The following is a 23,491-nucleotide window of genomic DNA, read 5'->3' on the forward strand; positions in this document are numbered from 1 at the left end:
ATATTGTGCACGGTTGTGATGTCAGAAAGGTTTTGAAATCTCTCTCAGATATGAGGAATAACTTGAAGTACTACCATCATTAGGTGTGATCTCAGAGAGATTCTGAAATCTGTCTCACTTATGAAGAATAACTTGCAGTGCTACCATCATATACTCTAAAGTGAAAAATAGTATCCGGTGATTGCGAAATCGGAATCGTTTATCAACAAAGGGTGCATCGGACAAAATGACCTACTTGGAAGGTGAGAGGTGTCCAAGAGGCTGATTGATACTGGAAGACTGTGTGGCAGAGGAATACATGTCAGCAGATTTCTCGATACATCACTCATGCGTGGACTTTAAGGAAACCCCAAACCCTGGACTCCAGCTCAGTGCTGTGGTGCAGGAGCCGTGACAATTGTAACGTGCCAGGACACCTTGGGTCATGCTCGACTCCTCTTCTGTGGTTCCCGAGCTGTTGCTATAGGAACCCCTCCCACATAGATCAGCATGTCTAACTCCATGGTCTGGACCAGAACTATTACCTACTAGTGTCAAATGGATCCCAGGACCATCATGTAGTACACTAGGACTCCGTGGGTTATCTAGGTTGACTTCTGTGCTTGTGTCTAAAAGCCATAACTATTGATGTTTCTGGACCTCTCCATCACTTTGTCCCATTCGCGCCTGTGGTGCAGGAGCCAGGTCCATAGTATGACCCTAGGAATCTCAGACCCTAGGAATCTCAGACCCTAGGAATCTCAGACCCTAGGAATCTCAGTGTTACAGCAGTTAGTGATGTATGGACTGGTAGCAGAGGGCTTTGCCATTTCGGGTGCATGCCTGGGAGGATTAGCACAGGCCCTGCCCCGACTGGAGGGTGTATGGGCTCATTGAAGTATGGTGTAATACTAGGGTCCACAGTATCCTACTTAACCACACTAACTGTGGGGTTTTGGGCTGAATGTGGGGTGTATTGTCGTGGACTTGCACTTTGTTTTATGAAAAGTTGGTGCTGTTGTGAGCTCAGTGAGGTTCACCCGTATCGCTCCCTGAGGTGTGATTGATGCCTACGTATTGTCCATACCGACGTGTTCTTTTGGAGGCTGTGATTGTTTGTTATTACAGTTTGGTTACTGATATCATAATTTTTGGCCCCTTAACTTGTACAGTTTCACTTCTGTGTATTTTCTCATAATTTTTGTTACCGTTATTTTGGGTTAAGAAACTGATCGTAGAATTACCAGATCATTTTGAAATTCAGTAAAGCAGATGGTAGATATCCGCCAGAACAGGATATGTATCAATGTACTGAAGCTTGGATGGCTCAGAAAAATCTCAAAAATCGTGATAAGACAGAGATAGATCGATGTAGTGTGTGAACATGTGAAAGACTGTAAATCAGCTTTGTGACTAGTATCAATGACTGCTCACCCCTCTCTAGTTTCCGGGAGAGCGGAGAGTACCCAGTCTTTCTCATGGGACATTAGAAGAAGGGTATTTTCCCCACCAAGAAACATTTTCGAGGTTATCATGGATCAGAATCTCTCTCACACCTTCTGATTTAAGTCGATTAGGAATCCTGTTTTCGCAACTTTAATTTTTTTATAGAAGTTTGTGCCTTTCCCCAAGCTGTGCAAATATTTGTATTGTCCTGGTTTGACTAAGTCCATGGCGAATACTTCAGTCTTTGTGGGTATTTGATTAAGTGTTTGGAAAAAGTGGGTATTGTTGTGAAAGTTCACGCCATGTATAGAAGCACAGGGCACCAGCGGTCCAGTTAGCCATTGGCTCCCACACAGCTGCTTGAACTGACTTTGAGGCAAACTGGATCCTCATAGCCTTTCTCACTGGAGATGGCAAGGACTGACCAGACTTTGTTTCAAACAAACTCAGTTAATATATTCCAAAAGTGTCAGTTACTTCACACTGCCATATTGCTGCTTAGGTTCAAGATAGTTTGTAACAGAGGATGCGTATTTTTAGTGTCAGAGGTCTCTTTGTAGGCTGCTTTGCCCATGTCCAGAGAATCTTTAGTAGATCACTTGATGTTCCAGAAGAAGGAAAGGTCAGTGTATTCCTTTGCTAAGACCCATTACCTTCTCTGACATTCTCTAAACTGGCAGTAGATTCACAGCATTAAGAGGTCACACCACCTGGCAGGCATGCACTCAATAAGTTAGCCTAAAATAACACTGTGAATCCTCAATAATGGGAAAGCATTCTCTTATCAGTGTTGACTTGCCACTGCACAGCATATGGGCTTGAGAGGCAATTGAACAGAGTGATGTCTACAGCCAATTGGAGGAAAACTAATACCTGCACTGTTGATCAAAAGTTGGCTTCAGGTAGGAAGGATTCGACTTTTTTCAGAGGACGGGTTGGTATACTGTCTTGGTTTTCCAATCATTGTGTTCCTTGGCAGACAGGGCATTTGTGGAGGGTGAATTCAAGTTTTTTTTGCATTTGCTGACAGCTGTCATGTAAAGTCTACTAGCAAGACATGAATCAGAGGTTGTTTAGCACTAATGAGAGGAGGAATTCAGTGTTAGATGGGTTGAGTTTTAAGCAGGTGCTTGACATCAAATTCAAGTAAATTAGAGGCTAATTCTAAGCCATTCCATGTTCTCCAATAAGGAGTCTTTGAGGTAAACTTGTTTCTCATCAGCGTATTGGTGGATCTTGAAGTTGTAATTGGAGAGTATTGTACCCAAGACTTACATGTAGAACTTAAAGGTTGGGGAGAGGGTGGATCCTTGGGAGACTCCAGGAGAGACAGGGAACTTCTGGAATCTTGAGGATATCATTTGGAGGAGCTAGCAGCTGCCAGTAAGGTAGGAGGTAAATCAGTACAGAATCCTGTGAGTGCAAAACATACACAATAAATAAATGTTGATCAGTTCTTGATGGTTGACATTGTTCAAGGCAGCCAGAGGTTGAGCCGAACCAGAAGCAGGGATCTTTTTTATCATCAAAGACGGGAGCATCATCAACAAAGTTTTTGGATGCGGTCTCCATGCTGCAGCATAGATTGAAGCCTAGTATGAACGTCTGTAGGAGGTTATTTTGGATGACCTGATCCTATAGTTGACTGCAACTGCTTTCTCAAGAATGTTTTCAATTAAAGGAAAGCGATTGAAGCATCAACAATCAGCAAAGATTATCTGGGTCCACGCTAGGTTTTTATTAGCATTGCGAGGATCTGCACTCTTGTGAGGTCATCCTGGAAGATCCCTTGGCTGAGGTAGGTGTTGACAAGATTGAGAACGGGGGTAGGACATTTCCATGAAGAAATTTTATGATGGATGATGATAGAATGTCATCTCTGTGGGAGGTAGTTTTCAGTGCTTTTATGAAGTCAGGTAGTTCATCATTCTGAGGAGTGTCAAAGGCTCTCCATTTAGGAAGAGAATGATGTGGGATTTTAAGTGAAATGGATGCTCGCTTTGATCTGTTGATGCGGAGTCTGATCTTGTTTTTCTCCTCATCGTTGAAGTGGTTAGTGACGTCTTGGAGATGATGCGGTTGATGTTGTTGCACTTGTTGACTGATTGTGGTAAGGCAGGATCTGACAGTGGGTTGATGCAGTGCTTGAATCCTTTCAACAGGATGCTACTTATGTTGGTTGCTTTGCTGATGGTATTCTTGTAGAAGGAGCATTGGAAGAGTTGATGACTGGCCTGAGGGTTCTTCAGAGTACATTGAGGTGGATGAGTTCACAGGGGCCGTGGTTCATTTCATCTTTATAGGGTGCAGTTTTTCCTCAGAATCCGCCTGTATATCATGGTGCAGAGGGTTTACTGCATGTAGAGCATGTTTTCAGTGATGCACTGGTATTTTAAGGCAGTGTTGTGTTCCTTGCATAGAGTGTTAACATCTAAGGTGAGCTGCAGTGTATTTGAGAGGATGATGAGTTGCCATTCAAAGATGCCCATATAATGGTCTTTTAAGAAGTACTTAGTTCGCTGTTCTAAATCGTATTGGTCATTATGGATAAGGGGTGGTTGAGGATGCGGAAGAAGATAGCTTGGTGGTCCAGTCAGTCTAATGGTATAATCAACTTGTAGTGGATTGAAGTTGAGGTAGACATGATGCAGATAAAAGTGTTACTTTATGAGGGAATTAGTTTGATGATGTGCAGCTTGATGTTAAGAGTTACGAAGGACGTTTTGAGGGATTCTTCCAAAAATGTGGTGTTGGTGTCACCGAGGAGGGTGAAGTCTCCTAGGATAAAGGAGATGGAATGGGATGGAGACAATGGCAAGAAGGTTGGTTATTCCATTGTAAAGTACTTGTTGTGGTCCAGAGTCTGTACATGAACTAGAAGAAGGCTGTGCACAATGCGGAGCATGGAAAGCAGCAGACGGGAAGCTCAAAAGATTTACGTGTGCTATTTGGTTAGTGAGCGTGCAGGGCAGTTTGCTTTGTAGATGACAGTGAGTCTGTCACCATCCTTGTACCTGCAGTCTATGAGTTGGATGTGGTTACCTAAAATAACAAGGACGCCAAGGATACAGAAGAGGAGAGTGCATTCCATGTTTCTATGAAGAGTATATGTAAGTAGTGCTACGAAAATGAGCTAGTGGGTTTGGATTCCAGCTGGTGTGTCGGTTTTTGAGTGGAATGTGGATGAGGTTTTTTTTTCTGAGTAGGTGAGACCGGCATGTTTGTGTTGTCTTGCACAGTGCCAAAAATGGTGCGATTTGATGTAATTCATACTTTAAGGCCCCAGGACTGTATTATGTACACAAAGTTACCTGTAAATATTTTGCATTCCTTTCCCACTTATTCAGAGTAATTGGGGACCACACGGGCTCCAAGTGGGTCTCTCAAGCATTTATGGCTTCAGGCAAATATTTCTTTGCCTCCCTCCTCCAATACAACAGGCCACCCAGCTAAAACGTAGTTACAAGACTTAGTGAGCCCACCCTCAGGGAGAGCCGGCTCTTCTCAATGCTGCAGCACCCAAGTTCCGACGTAAAAACGGGTCTGACTGATTCAGCTGTTTCAACCTGGAAAAAGGTGGCGTCGACCCCTGCTCAAATTCATGTCTTGAACGATGGCATATTATCTGGGCATGCTCAAGCTCACACTCAATGACAAGAGGATTAGCTGGAAATAGGGTCGATAAGCTTAACTGGACTGGGTCCAGAACTGTGAAATGAGACTCTGCCCCAGTGGAGATGTATGTTAGGGGTGGAAAACAGATGGACAACCTAACTCCAGTATTTTGTGAGGTGGCATGTACTGGAGGGTACAACTCTGGGGATAGTTCACTAAGTTTGAAGCATATGTGAAGCGCTTCAAACACAGCGAAACACACATCAGGAGGTTCAACGATCTTATTTGCATCACTATATGCACTACTACAATCACCAAAACCTCTGGCACGGACCACTACACCTAAGCACGGATACAAAGAAGAGGAAAATGAACTGTATTGTGATAAACTACGGGGTCCATAATGTAAAGTGAGTTTGTATGGAGAGAAAGGCGTGCTACTTAAACTAGGAACTGCACTATCAAAGGATGACTTATACGGTATTGTTTTTCATTACCAAAAAGTACACAATTCAAGATACATTTCCTTACTCGTATAATGCTTTCAAAATACACAGACAGTCTTTAACTTGACCCGAATGGGTCAAGTACACAAAGAGTGTGGGAACATTCCAGGCGAACGTTATTGAAATCAGTGATCGTTTTGAGGCAAGAGTGTTGCAGAAATATGCTTTCTTCCATAGACAGGCTAAAAGTGCCTACCTTTCAGCCTTCAGATGTTTGACATCCTGGAACAATCTGCAAAAATACACAAACCCTGCAAAGTTCTTCGGGCTAAACAACAGAAACCTGACCCTCCACAGAAATGTGCAACTCTCTTTATGTGTAGCTATTGTTGCTCTTAAAGCGAGCACAGAGACCGAGTTGTCTTTTAGTGCTTAAAGGATACATTTCACTATTGCCCAACTGAACTGTACATATTTTATCAACCCCAGAAGCATGCCATTTGATCAAACGCAGAACCAAAACAGCCTGAACCGCCCGCATCGCATTCAGACATTTGACGTGTTTTTTTCACTAAGATCTCGGAAACAAGTGCGCAGAACACTGAGCTACCTTTGCAGGTAATTACAATTATTTTTTATAGCGAGATGAGTTGGTAAAAAATGTGAGGATAAAGCAACGCTACTGAGCATTTGCAACAAAACTTGCATCTGCCATGTCTAAGAAAAATATCAGCAGAAGGGAGCAGACCCATAATACACAGACTTACACGGACATTCTTCTAAAATAGCCCTACGGGAAAGCATCATATCCAATTAGTCTGCACAGATGTATTATCTATTCTGTAAAGGTATCTATACTGTTACTCTGTTCTGTACAGGTAGGTACCTTTACTATTACTATTTATTCTTTGCATGCATCTTTACTATTAATCTGTTCAGTTCAGGTACCTTTTCGGTTACTCTGTTCTGTACAGGTACCTTTACTGTTACTCTGTTCTGAACAGGTACCTTTATTATTACTCCATTCTGTAAAGGTAATTTTACTGTTACTCTGTTCTATAGAGGTACGTTTACTATTACTCTATTCTTTGCTCGTATCTTTACTATTAATCTGTTCAGTACAGGTACCGTTTCTGTTACTCGGTTCTGTACAGGTGCCTCTACGGTTACTCTGTTCTGTACAGGTACCTTACTTGTTACTCTGCTCTGCATAGGTACCTTTACTATTACTTTGTTTTGTACAGGTGCTTATAGTGTTACTCTGTTCTGTACAGGTACCTTTACTATTACTCTGACCTGTAAAGATACCTATACCATTACTCTGTTCTGTACATATATCTTTACTCTTAGGGCGATATGTATCATCGAAATTCGCATTCGCAAAGGCCGAAATTCGCAGAATTTCGGCCTTTGCGAATTATGAATTCTCAATATGGTATGTATTAAGCAAATGTGGTTCAAAATAAGGAATAGCACAATTTGCGATTCCTTATTTTGCGATTGCATTTAAGGAATCGCAATATTTGCGATTCCTTTAATGCAATGTATGATGCAAAAAAATTCTGCTAATGGTCCCTAAGGAATCGCAAATTACCACCAACTTCAAGTTGGTGGTAAGTTGCGAATTCCTTTAAAAAAGCATTTTTTTTAAAAACAAAAGGTGCCATGTGACGCTCATATATGCCCTTAGGGCATGTATGTGCGCCATATGCGCACACATGTAATTTTCAGGGGTGCAGCAGGGTGTCCTTTGGACGCCCCTGCACCCTTGAAAATATTCTCAATTTGCGATTAGCTAATTGCTAATCGCACATTTCCCCTTCATTCCTATGGGCCTCCTAGCCCATAGAAATGAATGGGAAATTATTCCTTAATTGCGATTAGCAATTTGCTAATCGCAATTAAGGAATATTAAGAAGTTGCTAAAAAGAAGCTGATTTCTACATACATACCATTTTGCGATTTCTAAATAGCGATTCCTTAAAAATCGCTATTTAGGAATCGCAAAACCGAATGTTGATATATATCGCCCTAAGGGCCATATGTATCAACAAACTATTTTGCGATTCCTAAATAGCGATTTTTAAGGAATCGCTATTTAGGAATTGCAAAATGGTATGTATGAAGAAAATCGCTATATTTTAGCGATTCCTTAATCTTCCTGATTTGCGAATTCGCAAAATGCGAATTCGCAATTAAGGAATAATTTCCAATGCATTCCTATGGGCCTGGAGGCCCATAGGAATGATTGCGAAATAATTCTCAAATTGTTTGAAAATTATTTCAAGGGTGCAGAGGTGTCTCAAAGACACCCTGCTGCACCCCTGAAATGTAAATGTGTGTGTATATGGCGCACATACATGCCCTAAGGGCATGTGTGTGCATCACATGCCACATTCAAAAATGCCACATTGTGCATTTTTTGAAGAATTCGCAACTTACCATCAACTACAAGTTGGTGGTAATTTGCGAATTCTTAAACATAATTCGCTACCCAAGAATGGTACATACATAGCATTTAAGGAATCGCAAAATTGCGATTCCTTAAATGCTATGGCAAAATAAGGAATCGCAAATATTTGCTATTCCTTATTTTGCAGATATTACATACATACCAAAACATGCAAAAAGGCCGTTTGCGATTCGCAAAGGCCGAATTTCGGCCTTTGCGATTCAAAAACGGCTTGATACATATGGCCCTTAGTCTGTTCTGTATAGTACCTTTACTGTTACTCTGTTCTGTACAGGTACCTTTACTATTACTCTGCTCTGTACATGTACCTTTACTATTACTCTGACCTGTAAAGGTACTTTACTGTTACTCTGTTCTGTACAGGTACCTTTGCTAATACTCTGTTCTGTATGGGTGCCTGTGCTATTGGTCTGTTGTGTACGTTGAAGCAGGTACCTTTGCTATCACTGTGCATTGTGCATTATTTCAGAGCTGTATCTTACTTTCCATCAACAGGCCCTTTCAGAGCAGAGCCTTCACTTTCCATCTAAAGTCTCTTTCGGAACAGTGTCTTTACTTTCCATCTACAGGCTCTTTCAGAGCGGTGTCTTTACTTTCCTTCTACAGGCTGTTTCGGAGCAGTGTCTTTACTTTCCATCTACAGGCTCTTTCAGAGCTGAGTTTTTACTTTCCATCAACAGGCTCTTTCGGAGCAGTGTCTTTACTTTCCATCTACAGGCTCTTTCAGAGCAGTGTCTTTACTTTCCATCTACAGGCTCTTTCAGAGCTGAGTTTTTACTTTCCATCTACAGGCTCTTTCAGTACCGTGTCTTTGCCTTCCATCTACAGGCTCTCTCAGAGCAGTGTCTTTACTTTCCATCTACAGCCTCTTTCATAGCTGCATCATTACTTTCCATCTACAGGGCCTTTCGGAGCAGTATCTTTACTTTCCATCTACAGGCTCCTTCAGATCTGTGTCTTTGAAGTGGACCTGCAGGTTCTTTCAGAGCTGTCTTTGCGGTCAATCTAGACGTTCTTAAAAAGACGTTGGTTGGTTGGCTCGCAACCTATAGGTTCTTCGACAATGGGTTTGTACTTCCTCTTATAGGTTCTTTTAAAGCAGTGCCTTTATTTTCCTTTTATAGGTTATTTGCAGAGCAGTGTCTTTGAATCTCACAACAGGATCTTTCAGAGCAGTGCCTTTGCTGCCCATTTATAGGTTATTTCAGAGCAGTGTCTTTACGTCCTTCAATAGACTCTTTCAGTGCAGTCTTTACTGTCTCTCTAAAGCGTCTTTTACAGAAGTATCTTAACTTCCCGTCTATATGTTCTTTGTGGGGCAGTTTCTATGAATCACGCCACCAGGCTTTTGCAGAGCAATGTTTTGTTCCCCATCCATACGTTTTTTCAGGGAAGTGTTTTTACTTTTCATCCTCAGGATCGTTCAGAGAAGTGCCTGCGATGTGTATCTATAGGTTCTTTCAGAGCAGACCTTGCTGCCCATCTACAGGTTCTCATAGAGCAGTGTCTTTGCTGTCTAATCTTAAAGTTGTTTCAGAGCATTGCCGATTATGTTCAATTACAGATTATTTCAGAGAACTATATTTGTCATTTTTATATACTTAATTTGTGATTATTTTCTGACCTTGTGAATGCTTGTTCACTGCATCCTTAGCTCTCTATCTATAGATTCTTACAGAGTAGTGTATGTGATGTCCCTCTGTATGTCATTTCAGAGTAATGTCAGATGTTCTTTTTCTTTCAGAATTTATATGTGTATTTAATTTCTACTTTTAAACACTATCATTTATGATTTCTTTGAAATAAATCTTTTGTTGTCCCCACAGGCGTAGCTTCCATTGGTGCAGCAGGTGCAGTGGCACTGGGCCCAGAGACCTGAAGGCCCCAGTCAAACATGCTTATTGCTGTATTTTATCATTCAAACAGTGGCTAGGGGGGCTATTCCCTTCCTTTCACGAGGGCTTAAGGCACGCTCACTACGCGACTGGTTGTCCTTCAGTAAGTTATTTCTGATAAGCGTTTTGTTGTTTATTACAGGTTTTATGAGAGCAGTTTCTTCTAGTCTATCTGCAGCGTTTTCAGGGCAGTGTCTTTGTTGTCTACAAACAGGCTTTTTTGCAGTAGTGTTCTGTCCATGCTGCCTTATATCTCTCTATATATAATATATATATATAGAAAAAAGAGTAGAGAGGCGCACTCAATAAGATTAGTAGCTCAAAAAGTCCATAAAATACGTAGATCCTCTGTCGTTTTTCTTAAATGTATTCTTTATTTTCATATCTATCGACGCGGTTATCTGAGCTCGATCACAGTAGATCCCAGTATTTTCCTGGGGGAGATCTGTCACTCAGGTCCAATTAAGATAAAAATGCATGTCCCCCGAGTTGCAGGTTTTAACGGACAGGGTGTCTGTAGTTCCTTGACGCATGTGATGCCTTAGTGGAACTTCGCAGGGGGCGTCCTCAAGGGGGTAACAGGCTCAAGTGATGCCTACTCTTCGCGTTGTTGCGGAAAGTACCTCTAATATGGTACTCGTACTCCACTGCTCCTCCTCATGGAATAATGGCAGCCATTTTTATCTTAATTGGACCTGAGTGACAGATCTCCCCCAGGAAAATACTGGGATCTACTGTGATCGAGCTCAGATAACCGCGTCGATAGAGCTATCTTCTTTGATACTATTTTCATTATCCTGATTGTTCAGTTTATGCCCTGACGAAATCCCCTAGGCACATTGTGGGGATGAAACGCGTTGGCTGTGCCGTTTTATGCAAATGAAAATAAAGAATACATTTAAGAAAAACGACAGAGGATCTACGTATTTTATGGACTTTTTGAGCTACTAATCTTATTGAGTGCGCCTCTCTACTCTTTTTTCTATTTTGCTTTGATATACATCCTTGGCAGCGGATGGTGAGAGTAGCAGCACCACCAAATATTTTTGAAACAGGAAAGTTTGATGTGCGAAACCTTGGTCAGCTGCTGTGTGCTTTGGTTTGTTGTTTATATATATATATATATATATATATATATGTGTTATTATAGAGCAATGTATTTGCTAACTATACAGGTTGTTTTAGAAAAGTGTATTTGCTGCCCCGTAAACTTTTTTTAGAGCAATATATTTACTCTTCCACTCTAAGAGCCTCATGTGCTATTAATGTAATCACAAATTGCGCACTCAAGTTCTGCACCAGCTTTTTGTGATCAGTAAATTTTTTTGCAAATCGACCTAGGTACAAATAGGTTAGTTCACACAATAAGGAATCAGAGGGGGTTGTAATCTGATCTACCTCATTCCTATTAATGAGGTAGGTTGTGAATTGTGGCTCACTCTGATTGGAGACTAAAACAAGAATGATGGCCTGCATGGGTCAGCCGACCACCATGTCTTTGATTTCTTTTGAATAAAGCAAACTTTTTTTTTTAAACAAAGCCAGTTTTAAGGAAAAAGTGCTGCATTTAAAAAAAACTTTCTTTTTTTCTCTTTGTTTCAGAGTTGGAGGTGTTCCTATGTCAACCAGTCTCTACTCCTCAACAGACTATTTTCAACATTCACAAAAGGGAAAGGGCCCCATAGGGAAATAAGGCTGCAACCAAGGAGGACTCAGAAAAATAGGTCTGAACACAGTCGCCCATGGACCCACCTTTCTTTTCCCAACGGACTCTTTTGTTCCCGCTCCCTAGCACTTCAATTCATGTCACAAAAGTGCACCCTGATCCAATCTTACATCGCTTCCCCAAGTCTTCCTTTCCCTCTTACACCACCTCTTGAAAAGCCCACGAAAATTTAAGGCATAAAAGCGTACTCTGATCCAATTCATATCACCTCTCCAAAATGTATAATCCCCCTAAGACCACTTTCCCGAAAAGCCCGTGTAATTTTATATTCTTTCTCTTTCCTTATTCTTCTACGTTTTATTTTGACTTGAAGCTGTTTTTGCGTTGTTTTAAAAAATGTACATATCGATTAATGGTGGTAAGATCCACCCTTTTATGATTTTATTATAAATCAAATAAAAGAATTGATTAACACTTGGGCCCCATAGGGACCCCTTCACCATTGAGAATGGGTTACTACCTCCTTTAACATGTCAGTAACTTTTCAATCATTTACAACCAATTTCGGTTGCAAAACATTGATACGTAGAATACTGATTTAGCATTTGGAAGGGACAACTACAAAACGCCCCATTCAAATACTAAATCGACATCCGTTTGTAAACACACTTACTCATTCAGAAACACTTTTCCAAATCACTAAATGAGTTTAGTGAATAGGAAAAAGAGTTTTAGCATTTTATTTTACCGATTCTGAGGTTTGCTAACACTAAAACCCTTCGTACATTAGGCACTGAGTTCTTTATTAAAGTGTGTCCTTACTTTCCCTGTGAAGACTCTTGCAGAGCTGTATTTGCTGTCCGTCCAAAGGTTATCACTGAACAGTCCCTTGGCTGTCTAATATCGGTGTCTTTCAGAACAGCGTCCTTGCTATTTGTGCATGGGGTCTTTCACTGCATTGAATGTTCTGGCTCTGCGCACGTTCTTTTAGGGCAGTGTCTATGGTATGTTATTGTTTTTACGTCGAGCCAAGAGCCAGCGCGCATGTGCTGCTCTGCGAGACTTATTGTAGAGGAGTAGGTGAATAGAAGCTCCGCCCACTCTCCGCCCATATTTGCCATTGTCTTGTGTCATTGTCTGTCCTAAATGCAGGCTTCTGATTAGTGGATAGGCATGATAGTCCCTCCTTAGTAATGCCTCCTCTTCATTTGTCACCTCCCATGGCGACTGGCCCCTTTACTTATGTTGTTAAATGGTCGGTGTTATTTAGACTGCGAGTACTATTTTCTTTAATGAGGTTCTCCTACTGCAGGCACCACATGCTTTGGTACCTTCTGTACTCCGCCCTCCTGTTGTCGTGCCTTCTCCCCTCCCCCTCCCTCCCATTGTCCGTGCCTTCTTCCCCTGCCCCCTCCCGTTGCCGTGCCTTCTCCCCTATGCCTGCCCTCCTGTTGTCCGTGCCTTCTCCCCCACCCGTCCTCCCACCCGTTGTCTGTGCATTCTCCCCCACCACGCCCGCGCTCTCGCTATTGAGATGCCTACTATTTGCAATGCAATAGGTCTCATTTAAATGCGAGATCTATTGCATTGCAAATGCTTGTTATTCATTGGCTCATAAAGGGTGGTCTTTGCTGTTTACCTACACATTCTACCAGACTAGTATCTGTGCAGACTCTGCGTATGTCCCTTGAGGGCATTGTACTTGATATCCATTCATAGGCTCTTTCAGGGTGGTATTTATGCTACCTGTAGATTCTTTCAGAGTTGTGATTTTGCTGTGCATCTACAGGTTGTCAAAAAGCAGTGTTTTGTTCTGCATATTTAGGTACTTTCAAGGCAGCAGCTCTGCTGTTCATTTTTAGATTCTTTCAGGCTGGAGCACTGTTTTTGCTGACCATAGAAGGGTTCTTTGAGAGCAGTTTTTTTGGTCCATCTGCAGGTTCTTTTGAAGCAGTATCTTTGGTTTACATCTCTCTATCTATACTACTATAATAAAGGAAGAACTTTAAGCCTTTGAGGCGGGTAAACTCGGGAACCACAGCGCCAATCCACACACCCAATACACTGTTGGAATCGTCAGGGTGTGTAGATGGTTATAGGCTATATAAATTCTTTTTAAAAAGGTTATTTAAAAAATGTACAGTAAAAAAAAAAGTAGTCCCTCCGAAGTAGCGCCGTCCGCGACGTGCGAGCTCACGTCAGGAGCGCGGGGAGGAGCGGCGTCCAGGAGCGCGACGAGGAGCGGCGGACATGGCGCGGGGAGGAGCGGTGACGTGAGGAGCAGCGGACAGGCCAGCGGCGGTGCGAGCAGCGGACAGGCTGGAGGAGCGGCGGCTGAAGTAAGGGAGCGGCGGACATGGCGCGGGGGAGGAGCGCTGACGTGAGGAGCAGCGGACAGGCCAGCGGCGCTGCGAGCAGCGGACAGGCGGGAGGAGCGGCGGCTGAGGTAAGGGGACCCATGTCGGGGCAGGCGGGGGACGGGCTGGGCAGGGGACGGGCTGGGCAGGGCCCGGGCTGCAGGAGAAAAGAGAATGATCCTGTGTTTTTATGGTGAAACAGCAATCATTAACACACCTCTAGGCCAAAAAGATTAGCTATGATGTAAGCTTTCCCAGCTAATGTACACTCTGTAGAACGGATTGGTCAGCTGTACACCTCTGCAAAGAAGAACAGACATATTTAAAGCAGTATATCAGCAGCGGACAGGCGGGAGGAGCGGCGGCTGAGGTAAGGGGACCCATGTCGGGGCAGGCGGGGGTCGGGGCAGGCGGGGGACGGGCCGGGCGGGGGCCAGGCTGCTGGACAATGTCGGGGCGGGCAGGGGTCGGGGAAGCCTGTTGCTCCTGGACATCGTCGGGACGGGCTGCTAGTGATGATATAAAACGGTACCTTTGCTGCCTATCAGAAGTTCTTTCTGGGCAGTATTTTGCTGTCATCTAGGATCTTTCAGAGCAGCCTATTTGCTTTCCGTCTACAGATTCTTTCGGAGCAGTGTATTCGCTGGATATCTATAGGGTGTTACAGAACAGTTTCTTGGCTGACCTGCTATAATTCTTTCAGAATAGTGTTTTTGCTGTCTACATATAGGTTTTTTTTCCACAGCGCTGTTTTTTTCTTTTCATATAGGGGATCTTTCAGAGCAGTGTTTCACTCTCATCTATTGGTTTACTCGGGGTAGCATTTTCCTTGTTATCTATGCATTCTTTCAGATTGGTGCCCTTACTGTCCAACTCTCCTTCTTTCCGGTCAGCAGGCTGGCAGTCCTTCTACAGGTCTTTTCCGAGCAGTGCTTTCGTTATTTAGCTATAGGATGTTACAAAACAGTGCCTTGGCTATGCCACCACAGGTTAATTCAGAATAGCGTTGTTGATGTCCATCTATAGATTTTTTCAGAGCAGTGACTTTTCTGTCCATCTATAGGTTTGTCCAGAGCACCGTTTTTATGTCCATCTATCGCTTCTTTCAGAACAGATGTTGCTGCCTTTTGATGAGCTCTTTCTGGGGCACGTTTTGCTGTCCACCGATTGGTTCATTTAGAGCACTTTCTCAGATATCCTTTTAATGTTCCCTCAGTTTCACTAAGGACTGCAGTGTCTTCAAGGCTCATTCTGCAGACCTCATGTACATCTACGATCACAAACCCTGTGACTTGCAAACTAAACAGCTTTTACGACCCTAAACCGAATTGCTAATATGAGGGTTGCAAAAGGGCTGCCTCCCTCCTATTTCTGAGTCCGCGAGGACTGTATCAATGGCATGTGACTGCAATTGAGCAGATACCAACACCTTAAGGGGAGGGCTATCTCATTTGAAAAGAAGAAGGGGTCCCCTCTGAACCCTTTCCCCTTTGTGGAGCTTTAAAAATGTTCCAGGAAGAGTTGGCAGCGGACCTAGCAGCTTCTGCCAACTGTCAAATCAACTTTTCTTTTTTAAAACTTTTTTTTAACACATTACTTTTTCCTTTTAGGAAAACTGCCTGCATTACCAAAAACTTGTATTTTATTTACACACAATAACAGACATGGAAATCTGCTGTCCCTTGTAGATCACTGTGATTGTAGCAAGTAGCAAGGAGTTGCAAATTCTAACTTGCCTAAGGAATATTTAAACACTTTTTGCAAATACATTATTATTGCACGAGGCCCTCACTCCCTTTAGGTCTGCTTTTTCTGGCCTTTTTTATGTCCCAATGGGTGTCGAGACTCATTATTTTGGTATACATATGTGGGTTGTTTCTGTGCACTCACTCACCTTGCTATTCAGGTATATGTTTCTTCAGACTCGCCTTAGAAGGCATGTTTTAGGTCTGGCTAGACAGTGCAGCTGTCTGTCATCCTATTGTTACTGTCCCCGTATTGGGCCTTAGCTCCACCCAGATGAGTATATTTGTCTCTCTCATCTCGTGCGCTATAAAGTGCGATGAATCAGACGGTCTTAGTGGTAGTGCTTCCATTAGAATACGTGGGGACTGTTTTACAAATGCAAAGTACACTCAACCGTCACACTGTCACATTCATCTATTTATCTCCAATAGACATCCTATAGAAAAAGCCATGCTTTTTGTTATTTGTTACTTTTTTCCAAGTATTGGCAAAGCTGGTTTCTCTGGCTTTAATAAAATAAACAGCATTTGTCCACGCAATATATGCAAACATAATTTCTGCGTGACTCTGTTTGCATGCTTTATCATACTAAATCCAGACGCTTGTTATATTCATTCCTAAGTGTTTGCTGTTCTTGCACTCTTGAGACATGTCTGTGGTCCCTTCCCGGGTCCCCGCACCCTTGCCCAGATGAACAGACGCCTTTCCGCTGCCGCTTTAGAAACAAGAAGTGCCACTTGAAGGTCTGACTCATTCTGGCTGGACTCCCGTCATAGTTTACTGAATGTTTCCCTCATTTTTTGAATTTTTACTGCTCTCTTCAGATACCTCTCTGGCTGCTGAGAGGCCCAGACATGTGAGTCACTCTGTGGCAGAAAGGTCAGAGGACACAGTGCCATAAGTGCTTCGGGACCCTGTCATGCGTATGAAGGGCTGTGTAAATCGGTGTTGAAGACATCACGAGACCTAGTGAGAAGCAACTAGCGCCTAGACATATGAACTAAGCAAGAGCGGCTATTTAAAACACACACACATGCACAGTTTAAGTTGTAATGTTTATGTATGCTAGTATAGTAGTATGCCCTCGCTCTTCCAGCAAAAGAAGAAAGATGGAAGACGTGCATTTCTTTAAGAAACAATAACACCTGTTGACCACTGAAATCAGAAGTTGCGTTATTTTTGCTGAATTGCAAGTAGCTGCTGGTGTAAAATATTTAATAGGACACACTATGGACTGATGAGACTGGGGGATGGGGCGTTAGTCATAGGCTGGTTGTTATAGTTACTTTGTGGCACTCGGAGCGCTACATTGGGCAGAAGATGACCGGACGGGGGAGGGGTAGACAGCATTTTACACTTTGTGAGGTAGATACCGCGTCCCTGGGGGGCGTTACGCTGTACTGCTGCTGTTGCTGTCAGGGGTCCGGCCTCCCTGCATCAGCATCGTGCTCTGTATAGGACCGCTGGAGCGGGTGTCCAGGTGGCCCCTGGGATTAGGGACCACACCGCCCCCTACACGGGGGAATGACATCACTTGTTCGCACAGTGTGTGCATACATAGCAGCAGTTCTGCCGTCTATGGCGCCTTCAGACACGAGGCGTTTGATATAATGTGAACTACTGCCGTTCCATATGCTTTACTATGCTATATTAACATGCTGCATTGTAAAAAAAAAAAATAACGTGTTTTTATAGCGTTTCGTAACGCGTTTGCTGTTTCTAAACAGTGTCAATGAAAGGTGTTAATGTTTATGTACTTGTGGTACGCTAAGCTTTGCTGCGCTATGTTTTATTGTTCTGCGGCGTGCGATGCTGTGGCGTTATGAGGGTGCTGTGTTGTGCTATGCAAGGTCATGCTGCGTGTTATCCTGTGCTGGGTCTTGCACTGCTAGGTTTTCCCATGATATTCTGCGCCATGTTGCACTGTACTGGGATTCTGGGAGCGTTATGCTATTCTATGCCGTTATTTGCTATGTGTGTGCCAACTATTCCATACAACACATGCCCTTGTCACAGCACTGCAGTGTGCCTGGTGCAGGCCTGATGGGGCCTAATTCCGAGCACCGAGGAGCTCCAGGGAAGGTATGTAAAGGAGCCTTTATTTTCACAGATTCACAAAAAGATAGCAAGTGCACACACTCCTAGGTGTGCACCTATGCACTGTGTGCTTCTAGTCATTTGTGCACGTGTTCAAAAATGCAATTAGTGCGGAAAATGCGTTGCAAATGTTTGTGAATATCCACCGTTACACTTTTGTCAACCCTCACTTTCCCCCAAACCAGACATGTGACTGCAGCAAACCTGGCCACCTGACACCTCTTCAACACTAGGAAATGGCATCGGTGTCACAACAAATCATCTGTGATTCTCGGCCCTGATGACACATTTTGTGTCCCTGAGCATGTCTCACATGTGCAACAAGTATTCAGAACAGCCCCTCTAGTTTTAAGTTTCTTTCTGAGTAGAGATTCCGTGGTTGCCGTTTCACCTCAGTACCCTGCTCTTCCCCCCGAGGTTAGGGGCCCTTCCTGCAGGGTCCACATAGTGATCTGGTAGGCCATGCACCTGTTTTCGATTTCATTTGCTGTATGCAACACATATGCGTTCCTTTAAGTCTGAGGCATTCATGACAACATAGGCAGGAAAACCACTGTGGTAGAGCTGCAAGAAGGGCAATTAACAGTGGTGGTAATACTACACCATTACACGTCTTCCCACTTGAAATAGGGAATATCCACAGGCATCTGAGTCTGAGCGCAACTTCAACAGGTTTTCCTGTCATTCTAATTACTTGTCCCCACATATATCCTATGGGCCAGATCGATCAAGGATTGCGTTGCCCTTTTGTCACGCAATGTGTCGCAAGGGCAACGCAATCCCAAAGTCAGATCTACCCAGCCATGCAAGGCCACCTGGTGTGCCCCTCTGTTGCTTGCCAAGTCTGAAGTAATGCACGGTAGCACAAGTCACTCCCGTACGTTAATCCGCCCTGGGAATGCGTTCCATGGGTGGAACGTGGGTGTGGGAGCATGGCACATTCCCAAACCTACCAACACTGGTAAACCTGGGAATGTGTCATGAACCTTCCCAGGGTAGACGCAACGAAGCGAAATATCTTTATTTCTCCTTGTTTTTCCTGTTTCTATGTGTGCCGCATACGGAATGTTTCACACTTGGATAGAGGATAACGCCTCAGACAGGCACGGCCCGTGCCAGGCGTTATACTGGGGCGGTGACGTCAGGCAAGGGAGGGTCAGGGTGGTGGGTTGTAAAATGCTGGATATGGACCATTAGAGGTAAGTACCGATAAAAATAAATAAAACGAATTTCGTTGCCCACGCTGCATCTGGCAATGCAGCGTGGGCAACGAAATTCGTTTTATTTATTTTTATCGGTACTTACCTCTAATGGTCCATATCCCGTTTTTTACAACCCCCCACCCTGACGCTCCCCTGCCTGACGTCACCGCCCCAGTATAACGTCCGGCACGGGCCGTGCCTGGCCTCAGAGGATTTGAAGGTGTTCGTTCCTACACAACCCCCCCCCCCCCGTCTCCCCCCCTAACGCAGGCACCCTTGCCCCATTGCAGAAGGCTGCTTACATTGGCGCTAGGGGCAGGAGATTGTGCACAAGTGTAGCCTTAGAGCATGAATAGGTCATATATTGGTAAATATGGCATATTCCTTTCCTCTCCATTTCACGTATGTAGTGCAGCAAGTTGTCTTGTGCCGTTACATTGGGTTGTATGAAATCTTGATAAATGTGGCCCACCGTGAATGTGGCAGGTGAAATGGGTCGATGAAAAAACCCACGTTGTGGATCTTACCTCATATCTCGTAAAATGAGGAGAAACATCAGCTCCATCCTGAATGGGGATTCGTTAGTCACTTTTCATTAAGGCCTACGAGCTAGTAACTCGTTACATTAACAGGTTGGACTATGTGCTGTGAACGGCGCAATTTATGTGAAAACGGGCACGTGGTCTCCTCCACTTGCGCACAGGTACAGTCGGGCTCATAATGTGGCCCCAAGTTGCCTTCACATGTCCATCGGTTCGTGTCTTTCATCCTTCCTTGCTTCTCCGGAAACTTATCTGACCTTTCCCAAGATCACACGGCACGAAAGTGGAAATGCCAGGATTCAAGCACCTGCACTTTGGAGTGATGCCAATTGGCACAAAATGCACAAAGTATTTAGCTAAGTCAAGCATCTGGAAGTAATGATCTTGGCGAAATCTTTGCTGGCCAAATAACTGCTGATAGTATGGGAAAAAATGTTTATCACCCAGTTGCGTGCCAGAATGCTTGCAATCTGGGGGGGGCTATCTGGAAACAACCCTTTCAAAGGTTAACATTTAAAAAATGCAAAACGCTGGGTAAACATGCTTCGAGAAAGAAAAACTGTGACTTTCGACCTATACGTTTAAAAAATGAAAATGTTGGCTGGTGAAATCTCCCAGCACTGTTTGGGGAGGTCTAAAGTCTTTTATCCCGTGCGTCGTCTCGCGCATTCTTGAACCTGCTCCAGACAAGCAGGTGCTGAGCATCTAAGACGTCTCGCGCTTGGCTCCTCTTCCCCTGGTAATCCCAAACAGGCCCATTTGGCAAAACCGTGAAAAAAGAATTTCTCGTCACAGTTGGTCTCTCACCAGTAACAGTTTACATCTGAGGCTTCTGCTTAGGAAGAGTTATCTAAAAATAAACGTGATTCATTCCAGAAACAAAAAAAGATGCACGCCACTTGCTGTGGATTAAAGGTCTGTTCTGCATCGGAGAGCCTACCCTAGTCTTTCTCTGGGACAGAATGTTGTCGGAAGGCTGTAATTGGGCACATTGGGATGCAACGAAGTCTGTGATTGTCTTGCTAAACTCTGAGATGGGTCATAGGGCCTGGACCTCCATGTGACTGACAATGTGTCAATACAAAGGAAGTCTGCTGAGAAGAGTCCAGATCCACCAGTATGACCCTGAAGGCATTTCTCATCGTCCCCCACTGCAGACAGTGCTGGCTTTAAGTTCATTAATAGGGGTTCTACGGGTGACAGGCAAGAAATCAACGCACAGGGATCTGCAGGGTTTAAAAGAATCTCACAATTTGATCAAGTGCAAAATGAGGTCTGCCAGAGTCAACACCTTATCCACTAAGACACATTGTCCCCATGTTTAAAAGGGGGGCCTAATACCGAAGCCACTGGTGAGGTTTTGGGCAGTTTCTTCAGAAGCAGTAACTCTGAGTGTACTGAAATGAGCGGTCTACTCCAGGCCCAGGGCTATAGCGCAAGCCCATGCAGGCTCTGTGGCATGGGGGGCAAGGGGCTCCAACCCTCAAAGGGGCCCCCAACCCGTTAAGGGGCCTAATTCAGCCCAAGTTCAATGAATATCTGTGATATATTCGAGAGGCAGGACCACCGCATCACTTTCTGCAGGGAGGCATCATTTTGCTTTATGACACTGGTCTGCCCCGGGCATTACCGAGTCTTTCACAATATGGAAATTAAGCTTGTCTTTAAAATAAACTCAGGAGCCCTTGGCGAATTATTTCAAACCTAACCCTTCAAAAGACAGTGAAGGATGTTGTAACATTTCATCCAATTACTAAAACTGCGCTATTTATCACAGGGAAAAGGTCACCCATGCTTTCCGTGTTTTCCCGGGTGGTTCCGCCTGGCTGCCTTATACAAAACGCCCGGATTTCTGTATTAGATCGCCGTCGCCACATGTATGTTCCTCCAGACTGATGAGGATCGGCGTTGTTCGGCTTTGAAGCATGAATAGCAGTAGGGCCAGCTGTTAGAGCAGAGGTGTCAACAAACTGCTAGAAGCTCTTTGCAATGTGGAAGTGCAGGCAATTTTCCAAGTCAAGAGGCTCTCAAGTGGCAGCATGTTCGCTTCAACGGCTGCTCCCTGCTCACCCCGCAGGTGCACTCAAAATAATCGCGAAATCATCTGCAGTTAGTAAAGAATTGCTGAGTTAACTCAATATCTTGTGGTGGGGTACTGAAAGGGCACAACGGGACAGAGATTGTGGTATTAATCGCACATGCATGCTGCACAGAGAATGCATTGCTTGGTGCTTAAGTAAAATAATTATCTTTACCCTGCTCTGTGGTGCTCATTTTATCAGCCTATGACAGATTAAAGACTGTGTCATACATCTTCTGAAGTCACACCTGTTGCTGCAGCAGGGAAGCACCCCATAGGCTAGTAAACCTGATAACCAATGACAATATACTGTTTTAAGTTATAAGAAGGCAACATTGTTACAGCACACTCCAGTATATAAGATTAAAGTAAGTTACGTTATGTAATACTTTGATACACGGTTCTATACATCAATTTTCCACCGAGATGCTTTTGGGCGCTAATTGGCAGTTGTGTGGCAGTGAATCCGTGCTTTATCGTTGGTGGCCCCTGCTCGATGGATTAGTTATCGATGGCATGGGGGCACAGGCACACAATGAAAGGGGCAGTGAACACTACAGGGGTTGTCACTATCTAAAGCGCTTCAAAGGCAGGGCCCCTGGGCCAGGGCCCAGGGGGCGCTTCTTACCTGTGCAGGGCCTCCATGACTTCCATCCTCTGGCTGCCGGGCTGCCGTGGACCCCTGCGCGCAGGAGCAGAGCGCAGGCCAGCAGCAGCGCAGACATGGGGGGGCCGTCTCAGGCCGGTCCATCCACAAGACCCCTCCGGCCTCAGTTACCAGTCAAAGGCCCAGGGTGAGAGGCAGCTCTTGGAGAGAGGCGCCAGAGCACGTCGGCATAGTCTACTTTAGCAGGGCGAGGCAGCCGCCGTGAGGAGCCCCTCCCCCGAGTCCACTTGCGCCATGGTGCGGCCCAGGATCCAGGTCAAGACCAAATATTTATTCGGAGTCCTTAATTCTCCTTGTCAACGGAGTCTGATACTGAGTCCCGAGCACGTGCGTTAAGCGAGCCTCCGGGCAGGGGGGTGCCAGGCAGGGGGTGGCCTGCGGGTCTCCCTGTCCCTGGTTAAGGACAACTGACGCGGTCTGGCCGCATATTTCCAAAACGCACAAGGTCTGCGGCATCCACTGCCCGCTCAAAGGGCCCACTTGGTCTCGCCCTCAGCCTGCTACAGATGATCCTTCACGCTGTCTCGGGCGCTGCTCAGTTCGAGGCACTCTTCACGCGCTCAAGGTCAAAGGTAACGCACAGCATTTCCATTTTCGAGGTGTCCAGTCTATTCTGAAGTTAATTGAAAATAATAACTACATAGAGACTGCACCAGGAAACAGTGGACAGAACTGGCCCTGAGGATGGAGGGAAGCTGCGGTCCTCGCGCCAAAGTGAGCCCGTGTCCTCGTGCTGGAGTCCGGCGCGTGGCCCCTGGTCCGCTGCGCGCGCGGGCTGGAGCCGTAGGGAGCCGGCAGCCGGTGCGCTCCAGACATTTAAATGAGAGCAGGGCTGTCTGTCAGGGGGAGGAACGGCAGCAGACTGTTGCGGGATCTTTTTATCTCTGCTGCTGCTGCCCGGCCCTCTTCAGAACTTCTTTTTTTATTGTTTAGGTGAAGGAATTTCCCTGAGTGGAGGAGGCCCTCTCGGGACGGAGAGCAATGACACAGAGCTGGAGGGTGGGAGGGGGCACGAGGGGAAGGGGGGCGGGGGTGGGTGGGGGGGCTGATGCTGTAATGTTCAGGTGCACCTGAGTACGCCCTGCAGTCGGTTCCTCTAGGCGCTGGAGTAGGGAGGGGGAGAGGGGTAACAAGGCTAAAGGTCACTCGAGTTTCTGAAAGCGAGCGGCTCTTTACACGTGCGTTATCTCCTTTATTTATTTATGTATTTGATAATGCTGAGAATGTTTTTGATGCACTATGCTGCCCCACGACGCTGCTTCAGGGCTCAGATCTTCCGT

General features: G+C 44.8%; 1 protein-coding gene across 1 annotated transcript in view; it reads right to left on the minus strand.

The window, feature by feature from the left end:
* Positions 1-23,097, minus strand: part of TSPEAR (thrombospondin type laminin G domain and EAR repeats) — a 165,369-nt gene extending 142,272 nt beyond the window's left edge. Inside the window, exon 1 of the mRNA XM_078683707.1 lies at positions 22,173-23,097. Within this exon, the coding sequence (XP_078539833.1) occupies positions 22,173-22,269 (97 nt within the window). The 5' untranslated portion in view covers positions 22,270-23,097. The remainder of the gene's footprint in view (positions 1-22,172) is intronic.
* Between the last annotated feature and the right edge of the window lie 394 nt (positions 23,098-23,491).

The sequence above is a fragment of the Lissotriton helveticus genome, chromosome 3_1 (assembly GCF_964261635.1).
Source record: "Lissotriton helveticus chromosome 3_1, aLisHel1.1, whole genome shotgun sequence".
Lineage (NCBI taxonomy): Eukaryota > Metazoa > Chordata > Amphibia > Caudata > Salamandridae > Lissotriton > Lissotriton helveticus.